Source organism: Anabrus simplex, chromosome 2, assembly GCF_040414725.1.
Source record: "Anabrus simplex isolate iqAnaSimp1 chromosome 2, ASM4041472v1, whole genome shotgun sequence".
NCBI classification, from domain to species: domain Eukaryota; kingdom Metazoa; phylum Arthropoda; class Insecta; order Orthoptera; family Tettigoniidae; genus Anabrus; species Anabrus simplex.
In genome coordinates this window covers 991,507,243-991,519,875 of record NC_090266.1, presented here as the reverse complement: position 1 = coordinate 991,519,875, position 12,633 = coordinate 991,507,243, and the positions used below count along the sequence as shown (strand labels likewise).

Here is a 12,633-nt window from a genome sequence, read left to right as displayed (position 1 = left end):
AAGTTTGATATGCGTTGCATGCAAACTTTGGGAAGGCATTCTTTCTGATTATATTAGACATGTTTGCAAAATTAATAATTGGTTAGATAGAAGGCAGTTCGGTTTTAGGAAAGGTTATTCCACTGAAGCTCAACTTTTGTAGGATTCCAGCAAGATATAGCAGATATCTTGGATTCAGGAGGTCAAATGGACTATATCGCGATTGACCTGTCTAAGGCATTTGATTGGGAGACCACTGGCAACAATGAGCGCAGTTCGACTAGACAAAAGAGTGACTGAATGGGTTGCTATATTTTTAGAAAATAGATCTCAAAGAATTAGAGTAGGCGAAGCTTTATCTTACCCTGTAATAATTAAGAGGGGAATTCCTCAGGGCAGTATTATTGGACCTTTGTTTTCTTATCTATATATATAAAGTAGCTTGTCCTGACTGACTGACTGACTGACTGACTGATTCATCATCGCCGAGCCAAAACTACTGGACATAAAGAAATGAAATTTTGGGCATAGATTCATATTGAGATGTAGGTGCTCGCTAAGAGAGGATTTTTGGATATTCCGTCGCTAAGGGGGTGAAAAGGGGGGTGAAATTTTAAAATGAGTGTGTCTATATCTCAAAACTTTAAACGTTTACAGATGTGAAAATTGGTATTTAGAATCTTCTTTAAAAATAAGGAAACACGTATTTTTTTGTTTTCAGACAATCCCAATAGAAGGGGTGAAAAAGGGTGAAAAAGGGGTTGAATACCTTTAATGCGGATACGCTACTTATATCTCAGAAACTGAAGATATTACAGACCTAAAAATTGGTACTTTTGATCGCTGTGAAAAATAAAGAAACACAAATTTTTTTGTTTTTGGAAAATCCAATTAATGCGAGGGTGAAAGGGGGGGTGGATTTTTAAAATGAGTGCATCTATATCTCAAAAGTTTTAAAGTTAGAGATGTAAAAATTAGTATTTAGAATCTTCATTAAAAATAAAGGAACACATATTTTTTTGTTTTCGGAAAATCCCAATAGGAGGGGTGAAAAGGGGTGAAAAATGTGTTGAATGCCTTTAAAGAGAATACATATATCTCAGAAACTGAAGATATTACAGACCTCAAAATTGGTACTTTTGATCGCTTTCAAAAATAAAGAAACACAATTTTTTTTGTTTTTGGAAAATCCAACTAATGCGAGGGTGAAAAGGGGGGTGAATTTTTAAAATGAGTGCATCTATATCTCAAAAGTTTTAAAGTTTAGAGATGTAAAAAATTGGTATTGAGAATCTTCATTAAAAATAAAGGAACACGTATTTTTTTTGTTTGCGGAAAATCCCAATAGGAGGGGTGAAAAGGGGTGAAAAACGGGTTCGGATGCCTTTAAAGAGAATACTTATATCTTAGAAACTGAATATATTACAGACCTGAAAATTGGTATTTGGGATCTACTTTAAAAATAAAGAAACAGGTATTTTTTCGTTTTGGAAAAATCCAAATAATGGGGGGTGAAAAGGGGGATGACATTTTTAAAATGAGTGTATCTATATCTCAAAACTTTTAAAGTTTATAGATGTAAAATTTGGTATTTAGAAATCTCCTTTAAAAATAAAGAAACACGTCCTTTTTTGTTTTCGGAAAATCCTAATAGGAAGGGTGAAAAAGGGTGAAAAATAGGTTAAATGCCTTTAATGAGGCTACTTATATTTCAGAACCTGAAGATATTACAGACCTGAAAATTGGTGTTTGGGATCTACTTTAAAAATAAAGAAACAGGTATTTTTTCGTTTTTGGAAAATCCAAATAATGGGGGGGTGAAAGGGGGGTGAATTTTTAAAATGAGTGTGTCTACATCTTAAAACTTTAAACGTTTACAGATGTAAAAATTGGTGTTTAGAATCTCCCTTAAAAATAAAGGAACACGTATTTCTTTGTTTTCTCTAAATCCCAATAGGAGGGGTGTAAAAGGGTGAATAATTGGTTGAATGCCTTTAATGAGGATACATATATCCCAGAAACTGAAGATATTACAGAACTGAAAATTTGTAAATGGGATCTCCTTTAAAAATATAGAAACACGTATATTTTTGCTTTTGGGAAATTCAATTAATGGCGGTTAAACAGGAGTGGCAAATTGGGGTGAATTTTTGAAAGACTAAATCTACAGAATATCTGAGAAGCGTAAAATGTTACAGACGTAAATAGTGGGTATTTGGAACCTCCTGCAAGTGTAAAGAAACATAGGTGATTTGTCTTTGGGAACTCCACTTAAGGGGAACTAAAATGGGGTGAAATTTTAAAATGAGAATTTCTACAGTATATCTCAAAAAACTTACCATGTACAGAAGTGAAAAATGGTCATTTTTTTATCCTATTAAAAATAAAGAAAAGTGTATTTTTAGTTTTCGGAAATACAACTTGGGTAGTGGGGGGTGGGGGGTAAAAGTGACTGAAAATGGTGTTGAATTCTTTTAATTAGGCTACTGATATCTCAAAAATGAAGATGTTACACACGTGAAATTTTATTTTTGGAATCTGCTTTAAAAGTAAACAAACACGTATTCTCGGAAAATCCAATGAAGGGGATTTGGAGTGTTAAAGGATAGAAAAAATTAATTGACTAAATTGTATGAGAATACATACATCTAATAAAAAATAAAGTTGTTACAGACGTGAAAATTGGTATTTTTATCTCCTTTAAAAACAAAGAAAAGCGCGTTTTGGGGGGAAACAATCTTGGGGGGGGGGCGGGAGTGAAAAGGAGTTGAATTCCTTTCATGAGGACACATAAATCAAAAACTGAAGAGGTTAGAGTGGTGATAATTGGTATTTAGAAGATCCTTTACTATTAAAGGAACAAGTATTTTTTGCTTTAATATCACTTTGTGAGGGAGGGGGCGGGGGGGGGGAGTGTGGAAGGAAGTTAAAAACGTGAATTATTTTTAAGGGGATAGTTATATCTCAAAACTGAAGGTAATAAACGTGAACATTGATATTTGGAATCTCCTTTAAACATAAAGAAACACGCCTTCTTTTAATTTTTTGGAGGGTGGGGGTAAATAAACTTAACGGCGGTGGGGTGTAAAAGGAGGTGAGACCAATTGATTTTACTGTTCGTAATGTACTTATAAGGAGCCTCCGTTGCTCAGTCGGCAGCGCGCCGGCCTCTCACAGCTGGGTTCCGTGTTTCAAATCCCGGTCACTCCATGTGAGATTCGTGCTGGACAAAATGGAGGCGGGACAGGTTTTTCTCCGGATACTCCGGCTTTCCCTGTCATCATTCATTCCAGCAACACTGTCCAATATTTCATTTCATTTGTCACTCACCGATCATTGCCCCAGAGGGGAGCTTCGGCAGCCGGCACAATTCCTATTGTCGCCGCTAGATGGGGCTTTATTCATTCCATCACTGATCCTGTCAAATGATAGGAAACAGGCTGTAGACTTGCGATGTACTTATTCTGATCATAAACCGATCATTTTTAATCTTTCCTGGGTTCTTTTTCAACAGCCATATTTTCCTTCGGAGAACGTTCTTAAATTAGAGTAGATTCTCCTGGCATATAAATAAAAATTTAAACACATTTGAAATAAACGATAGGAATGAGATTGGCCGTCAAATTGTTCACCTCTATAATAAGGTCAATAATACACGGAGGTATGTCATTCGTATCGCCAGAAATTCCGCACACTTGCCTACGCTCAACAATGGTGCTGGTCACATTGTTAGCAATGACAATGGCAGCAGATGTATTTTACCGCCAAGTAGCGGTCTTGCATATTGCTGTGGGGTCCAGAACATCAATAATAATAATAATAATAATAATAATAATAATAATAATAATAATAATAATAATATCCTGGACCGTCGTCAACATGTGCGGACCGTGCTGGAAACGGGTCCTGGACGGGTAATGACTACGATTGCAGTCCGGCCGCCGGTTCAGTACCGCCAAGGCACCCAAGAGGACACCACGCCGGATCTCCTCAAGGATTTGATCCACATTAAAAATGCTTATAGGAAAGCATGGCAAAGATTTAGGAACCCAACTGACCGGGTGGAATACCTGGACCTAGCCCGGGAAATACGAAATCGATTGCTGGAAAGAAAGATTGAAAAATGGGAGGAACGTTGCCGTAATCTCTCAGTAAACGAGTCAGATCACGAATATCGGCGTGTTGTATATAAAACGATAAGCATTCAATTATAAATTTCAGTATATTACCGTAGCGAAGCACGGGTATCTTGCTAGTATATATATAAATGATATGAGTAAAGAAGTGGAATAAGAGGTAAGGCTTTTTGCAGATGATGTTATTCTGTATAGAGTAATAAATAAGTTACAAGATTGTGAGCAACTGCAACGTGATCTCGATAATGTTCTGAGATGGACAGCAGGTTAAAAGTCAGGTTCTGAGTTTCACAAATAGGAAAAGTCCTCTCAGTTTTAATTACTGTGTTGATGGGGTGAAAGTTCCTTTTGGGGATCATTGTAAGTATCTAGGTGTTAATAAAAGGAAAGATAATCATTGTGGTAATCACGTAAGTGGGATTGTGAATAAAGGGTACAGATCTCTGCACATGATTATGAGGGTGTTTAGGGGTTGTAGTAAGGCTGTAAAGGAGAGGGCATATAAGTCTCTGGTAAGACCCCAACTAGAGTATGGTTCCAGTGTATGGGACCCTCACCAGGATTACCTGATTCAAGAACTGGTAAAAATCCAAAGAAATGCAGCTCGATTTGTTCTGGGTGATTTCCAACAAAAGAGTAGCGTTACAAAAATGTTGCAGAGTTTGGGCTGGGAAGAATTGGGGGAAAGAAGACGAGCTGGTCGACTAAGTGGTATGTATGGAATGGACCGAGCTGTCAGCGGAGAGATGGCGTGGAATGACATTAGTAGACGAATAAGTTCGAGTGGCATCTTTAAAAGTGGGGAAGATCACAATATGAAGATAAAGTTGGAATTCAAGAGGACAAATTGGGGCAAATATTCATTTATAGGAAGGGGAGTTAGGGATTGGAATAACTTACCAAGGGAGATGTTCAATAAATTTCCAATCTCTTTGAAATCATTTAAGAAAAGGCTAGGAAAACAGCAGATAGGGAACCTGCCATCTGGGCAACTGCCCTAAATTCAGATCAGTATTGATTGATTTAAATAAACTTTAACAGGCCTAGATGTCTCTTTGGAATGAACGCTTGGCTGCCCAGCGTCTAACTGCATCAAGTTCCTCTTATCTTTTCAAACACCAACAGTAGTTGGCCATCATTGGTTCATCTCACCTCCCCTGGTATCTCCTTACTGCCTCTTTGATGATAAGTTGATGTGAAGGGATTATACCGCCATCTTGACCCACGACGACTTGGCTATGAATATGGACATTCTTGCGGTTTTCGATTTGGACAGTTGTTATTAGTAGGCTGTGTACCTGATCTTGGTATATTTTGTTATGTTTGTTATATTTTATTATGAAAGTTTACGTTTGTTAAATAGTCTGTTGACATTGCAAGTGAAATTTGCTCAGTGTAGCTGTATCTTGTGCTTCATGAATAAATAAATAAATAAATAAATAAATAAATCTCTTCACTAACAGCCCCAAGATTTTCCGGAAAGTGATCAAGATGAGAATGAAGGAAGTGCAGTTTCAGACTCATTCTACACCCCAACTCTTTCATATCATCCAACATCGTTTTCACTGTTGTTTTGTATTGTATATCCTTTACATTTCCTAGGAACTTCATTATGACGTCATTGAATTCCATGCAGCAAGTTCCACGGCATTCATAGTCTGTTCAAAGTTTCTGTCTTTCAGAAGCTTTCTAATTTGTGGTCCATTAAAGATGCCTTCCATGACTTTTGCATCAGATAAATGTGGAAACTTGCTTGCAATGTACTTGAAACAGGAGCTACTGTTTTCCAAGGCCTTAATGAACTGCTTCATGATTCCCAGTTTGATGTGTGGCGGTGGCAAAATAATTTTTGTGGATCAACTAAGGCAGCATTTGTAACATTTTTCACACCAGGCTTCAAAACTTGTTTCTTGGGCCAGGAAGATGTAGACCAGTGTGTGTCCCTAGCTTTTCTGTCCCATTCACATAAATAACAAGGGAATTTAGTGTAGCCTGCTTGTTGTCCTAATAGAATACCACACACCAGTACTCATGATATTTGATTTTATCTAAAACAGCTTGCATTGTGATATAATTTTCTTTTAGTGAAATGGAATGTGTCACAGGAATTGAAGCTGGAATGTTTACATTATGAAGGAGTACAGCCTTTAAGCTCCTCTTAGAGGAATCCACAAACAATCTCCATTCTTCAGGGTTGTAATCCCTCCCTAGCTGTTCTATCAATCTTGGAATGTCATAGCAGTAGGTCAGATCATCTTTCTTCTAGAAATACTTCCTGAACTCCTTATCTCTGTCTATAACAAGAAAAGGTAGTTCCAGGCACAAGAAAGTTTTTGTTTTCTTTCAATCGTGACCCTAGCAGTTCACTTTTATCCTTCGTGAGACCAAGTTCTCGTATCAGATCACTCAACTCCGACTGTTTAAACAATTGTGGACCTACTGCATCTGCGGCAGGTGAAAAAATCCATATCAACTTGCTCGTTATCAGAATTTGAGGAACCGTCAGAGTCAAGTAAACTGGTAGGAGGAGGAATTTCCGGTCCGTGAGGAACAGGTCTCGTCGTGGACTTCAAATTTGGGTACACAATACTGTCCTTGTTTCTCTTATTGAATCCTGCTACTTTACACGGGCAAAAGTAACAGACCCTGGTATGGTCCTGGGGCTCATGCCAAACCATTCCTATCCCAAATCAAAGGGCCTTACGTTTCCCAATGCTCCACTGTCGTAGGTTTTCTAGGCACGTTTTACAAATTACGTGGGGAGCCCACAACTTGTCCAAGTCTCCTAATTTTACCTTAAAATATGCATAATATAAACGTTTCACTGATGCAGTTATTGGCCTGCTCTGTCCCTTCATAATATAACACCCACACATGTAACAGAATGAGCCTAGCTTATTCGCACATAATCTTCTAATTCCTGACGCACTTGCCATTTTTGCAACACAACACAGTATGAAAAGGTCAGACTTCCGCCACACTCACGACGCAACTGCATTGCCACTACCACAAGCTAAAAATAGACTCTGTTACCTGACTAATTCAATGGAGGGGACATACAGTAGTCGGTGGAGGAGGTTTGAATTGACAAACATACGCAGCATTGATAAAGTAAACCACGGCCACTCTAACAACAGCCGATTCGCTGTTATCACAAAGCAGCACTGTGCCGCAATGACACATTTTTCAGACAGTAAATGGCAAATAACACGGAAACTAGATGTGATACAATAGAACCTTATTTAGTTAAAATCACGTATCAGATGCTTTGCCGCAAAAAATCGTGCTGGATAGTGTAATTAATTTGTTTTACATCACTTTATGGTACCAGGCTGAATTTCATAAATATTAACTCCTGGTCAGTCTTGTTTACAAGTCTGTGTGATGCTACATAAAATAGTTTCAGGAAGAATATCACCCTGCTTCTCTTGTAACCTATTGTTGTCGGGCTGAGTGGCTCAGATGGTTGGGGCGCTGGCCTTCTGACCCCAGCTTGGCAGGTTAGATCCTGGCTCAGTCGGGAGGTAATTGAAAGTGTTTGAATACATCAGCCTGGCACGTAAAAGAACTCCTGCGGGACCAAATTCCGACACTTTGGCATCTCCGAAAACCGTAAAAGTTTAGGGGGACGTAAAGCCAATATTATTATTACTATTATTACCGTATTATTGATCTGTTGTTTACCTTGGACGTCGTATCCTTCATTTTCATTTCAGATAAGTACAAATTCGTAATTTATTCAGTACTCGTGCGATTCTTACCTATAGACACCATTGAAAGTCTTAAGATAAATGAATGAAAAAATGAAGTCTGTGTTGTGTTCATAGAATCATTGTCTTAGCATTCAGCTGCTTTTTATTATTTTTATTTTACTGAAATCCACTATGATGTATTCTCAGCTTAAATTGTATGAATGTATTTTGCTTAATGTTGTGCAGAATATTTTGCTGAAAACCTTCATTAAAGTTACTCGTACTACTTTCACATCTCATTTTTCACTGATTTTAAAAATTGAATGTACTGTAACATACTGACCTCTTCAATGTTTTCATAGGTAGTACTTTTGTTATCAGCTTCTGTATTTACCTTAGGATTGATTGGTCTCATAATTCTGTTTATTCTCTTCTTCCAGAATCTTGATTTCATTTTACAAATCATACATATTCTTAGTATCACGTACTGTTGGCACTTATGTTTAATCTCACTGACAGAGATTTCTTGTAAGGATTTGTTTTCATGACCTATACCAACATTTAAATTCTCATTGAAATGTTAAATCTATCTTTCTAGCAATGCTTCCTTCTTTAATCGCCATCCTACCTGATGTTTGACATTCAAAATATTTCTTCTTGAATTAGACTTTCAGCTTATAAGGTTAAGTAGAGTTCGTATAGTACCGGTACATGCCAAAGGGATGTTAAGTACAGAATCAAAATAGCCAGCCAGACACCGGTGGGGAAAAAAAACTAACAACCTTCAGATTCTTACAGTTGTTATTTCCATCAATTTTTTTTTTAACTTCATCTTGAATTTTCATTTGTATGCATTCTTTTCCAAACTTCATGTTTTTTCATTCTTGTGATTGGATAGTAGCCATGCCTTTCAGTATCCACTTGCTTGCAGTGTTAATATGAAAACTTCCCAGTTTGTCATATACAATTTATGAATAACAATTAAGCCATACAAGCTGAAACAAAAATTGTTTTCAGCTAGACCTCTTCAAATTCATTAAGTCACATTAAAAATATTTTAAAAATCACATTGTTGCAATTTAAGGTTTTAATTTATTTGAAACTTTCTTCTAGTACTTTTCTTAATGTTTCTTGTTTATTTTCAGGAGTTAGGTGACAGCAAAGGAGAGGAGTTGACGAACGACAGAACTCAAGAGGATAACAAAGAATGGGGAGATTCACATGTTACATTGGCAGATAACGATATGAACTATGATGCAGATGTGGAAGGCAAGGAAAGCCCTTGTATAAAATTTAAAAACATTGATACTCTTGCTAAAATTAATAAAACTGAATCTATTGCAAATAGTACAAAACAGAAACATTCAGAGAATACTTCAAAGGCTGAAAAGGAAGAAACAACTTACAACAATTCCAAACTTAGGAGATCGGAATCTTTAACTAAAGCAGAAAAGTTGCCAAGTTCTAACACAAAATTAAGACGCTCAGAGTCTCTCACCAAGACAGAACGGGCTGATTCACCTTCCAATACAAAATTAAAGAGATCAGATTCTTTGACAAAAACTGAGAAAACTGAATCAAACAATAGTAAACGCAAGCAGGATTTGTTATTGAGTTCTGGTATTCGAAGTAGTAACCGTGGGTACAACAAAGAGAAGGAGAATATGGCAATTAATCTTACTAAACTTAAACGTAAGAACGGTATGCCCGAACGATCCATCAAACGTCGCCATACAGTTGGTGGAACCAAGGACTTCGACAAACTCAATTGGCTGGACAATAGGCTCCAGCAGCAACAGCAGGATGAAATGGAAGCTGCTTCAGCTATAAATAAGGAAAGACAATGTCTTCGAACCAGTTCTCCTGATCTTAGCTCATCCAGATTTGGGGGTAATATGGTACGCGAGCGATTTCTTGTCGAGATAAGAATGCTGGGGAGTGGAGGAATCATGGCAGAACTCAGACCGCATATCACTTCAAGCACAGCACGTCCTCGTAGCCTTCCAGACCCTAACCTTGCATCGAGAGTTTTCAAAGTCCCTCTAGAATCTCACGTGTGAAAATGTGAGTGCCAACCAAAGATAATAGTCTTGAACCATTGTATGTCTCTTAATGCATGTGCATAGTCCTCTTAAGACTATTTTTTGAAATGCTGGCAAGATATTTGTAGGTAAAAAGACATAAATTTTCTCTTCTAAGTTATTGACTATAATTTTTAGATTCATATATTTCTTACGGCTACAAATGTACTGTTTTGCAAATAAGATGAATTGGAGGTTTCTTGATAAAGACTTTATTTTCTGCGACTTCTTAGATATTGAATGTCTATGTTGCATACGATTGACACTACTTTTTCACTTTACTTACACATGCAGTGGGGCATGGAATCATATTTCACCATGTATCAACATACTGTTACGCTTACACAATGTATTGTTATATGATTGATTTAGAGATTTTATATACAAATTCTTAAAATTTTCAAAAAACTACAGTATTGCTAAATCCTTTTTATGATTGTAAGTCAATGCCTGTATTGTCTTACATTTCCTTGGCTTGGAGCATTCTCTGTGATTTTTGATGTTTTGTTGAAGGAAGTAATTTGATGGAGCTGTAAAATTGCAGTAACTTAAATGAATTTGGTAGATTATTCTCCCCTCCTTGTACTCAATTTTAATACTTGTTTAGCTTGTAAAGTTTTAGGAATGTTATTTTACAATCAATGTTGAAAAGGAAGCATTTAGTGTGAGGGCTTGAAATATCTACACGAGCATTATTTTAATAAATGTTATATTGTCGGTTCTTCACATGTAGTATAATAATGAGAACAAGTGAAATAAAGAATATTGTGCATTAATGTTCACTGTTAAATATGCTTTGCTTTGTAAACTTCGAAACTAATAGACTTTCAGTATCGAAGAAGTGAAAGGGATCGTTAGCATTTTCTTTACAGATCTATGTTCTTAAAGCAATTTTAATGGATAGTGTAAAAAAAAAGTCTTACAATTTCTTATATTTCCTGATTTTTAGTTTTCTTTAAATTAGCATCCAGGGCATTAGTGATTTTTTAAAAAAGCAGTCCTCTAACAATAAGTATAATTAGCAAGTTAGGGTCTAAATTAATTTCTAGTCAACCACTCGATACAGTTGTAGCCCAGACTTCAAGTGAAGGTATTAAGAAATAAATTAATTTTAAGTTTGGAGGGGGAGAGAGAATAATTGGACTGGTCATACAAGTGCTAGTTTTTAATAAAGGCAATCTTCTGAATGTTTTAAATTGTTTAATTTTGGAAAAAAGGATAGATTCATTGCTTCCTTCTGCTAATTAAGACAGGTAATTTTTTTGTTCTGGTTTGTGTAACAACAAAGTTAAAAAGAAATAGAAACAGTAAGTGAAGATATATGTACAGATCTGACAAAATATAAGGAAAGTGATACTGTGATTGCTGAGTGAAGTACATGTTGCATAAATACTGATCTTATTTAAGCCTTATATATTTGTGAATTGTGATAAAATTGTATATTTACTGAACTCCATCTGTTCATATGCAAATGTATAGCGAGTAATTATTTGTGATACAAGATAACCATATTTTGATTTTTGAACTTATTTATTGAGAAAGTACTTTTTTCATTACATCACATGTGCAATTCATAATTATTAAAGCAGATTATTTTTCATATAGTTTCAAATTTGTAAATGAATATACAGATGTTTTAAGTGTTATATAGATGAAATGGATAAAAAAGAGATGCGACAACCATGTTGGTTGTACCATTATTTTATTGAGATTTGAAGTACATTCTTAAGTGAACTTCGTCTGTACTATTGTGCAACATTTTTTTCAACTATAAAATTGTACAATATTTCATAAGTGCTAAAAATGTAGAATAAAAGGACTAGTTATAATGATGAATGTGTACAGTGGGAAATATATGTAAAAAATGATTCTGAAGAGGACAGCTACTTATTTGCTATATAGGATGTACATATCATGAATTATACAGATTTATCTTACGAGAATTCAAAACCTCATTGGTAGACTTTTCCATCCAAATAGGATTTGACATAATATAATGCACGAGCCTGAGGAAGATGTTGGTAAACCCTTAATTTTTATGAAGTTGCTAATCTGTATTTGATACTGCTTCAGCCATTTTCCAGACAAATTTACCAGGTAAGCATAAGTGGTGATGTCGCCATAAATTCAATATCGAAGGAAGGTGATCAATCAGGATACTTGCGATTCAGTTTCTTTCTTTCTTTTTTTTTTTTTTTTTCTTTTTTTTTTTTTCTTTTTTCGAATGGGCCGTCCAAAGTAAGAAAATATATCTGGCTGTTCTATCTCTTTCTTAGTAGTTGGCGGTTTTACCACACATCATCACAACCCATGTGGTGCTTTTGAGAGAGCAATTGCTGATATGTTGACCTTTTATTAAAAGGATTTCAATATTTTTTTCTTAATAGGGTTGAAAGGTATGGTGAATTGTTGTTTTGTTACTTTATAATGGAGTATGAATGTAAAGAGACATAGCAAAATGAACATTTACTATAAAAATAAAAGTACGGTATTTTACGTGTATGGTATCATTGCAATATTTCATTGTAAATAAAAGAACATCTGATTTGATGCAGACTCTTTACTTTATATAACCTGTGGTCCTTTTAAGTCCCCCTGAAATGTTAGGACATGCTGTAATCATTAACAGTCAAGGACTAGAAACAAAACTGTCAAAAGGAGAATGTTAAAGATGTCGTTATAGAGCACAATAAAGGAAATCAAATAAAGTTAGACTTCAGCTGTGTCTTTCTACCAAGACCTCTT

General features: G+C 35.7%; 1 protein-coding gene across 1 annotated transcript in view; it reads left to right on the top strand.

Annotated features, from left to right (window-relative positions):
• The window catches only part of RhoGAP19D (Rho GTPase activating protein at 19D), a 528,281-nt gene extending 518,039 nt beyond the window's left edge, over positions 1 to 10,242 (top strand). The window contains exon 34 of the mRNA XM_068226072.1: positions 8,953 to 10,242. Coding sequence (XP_068082173.1) covers positions 8,953 to 9,867 — 915 coding nt within the window. The 3' untranslated portion in view covers positions 9,868 to 10,242. The remainder of the gene's footprint in view (positions 1 to 8,952) is intronic.
• Positions 10,243 to 12,633: the final 2,391 nt, after the last annotated feature.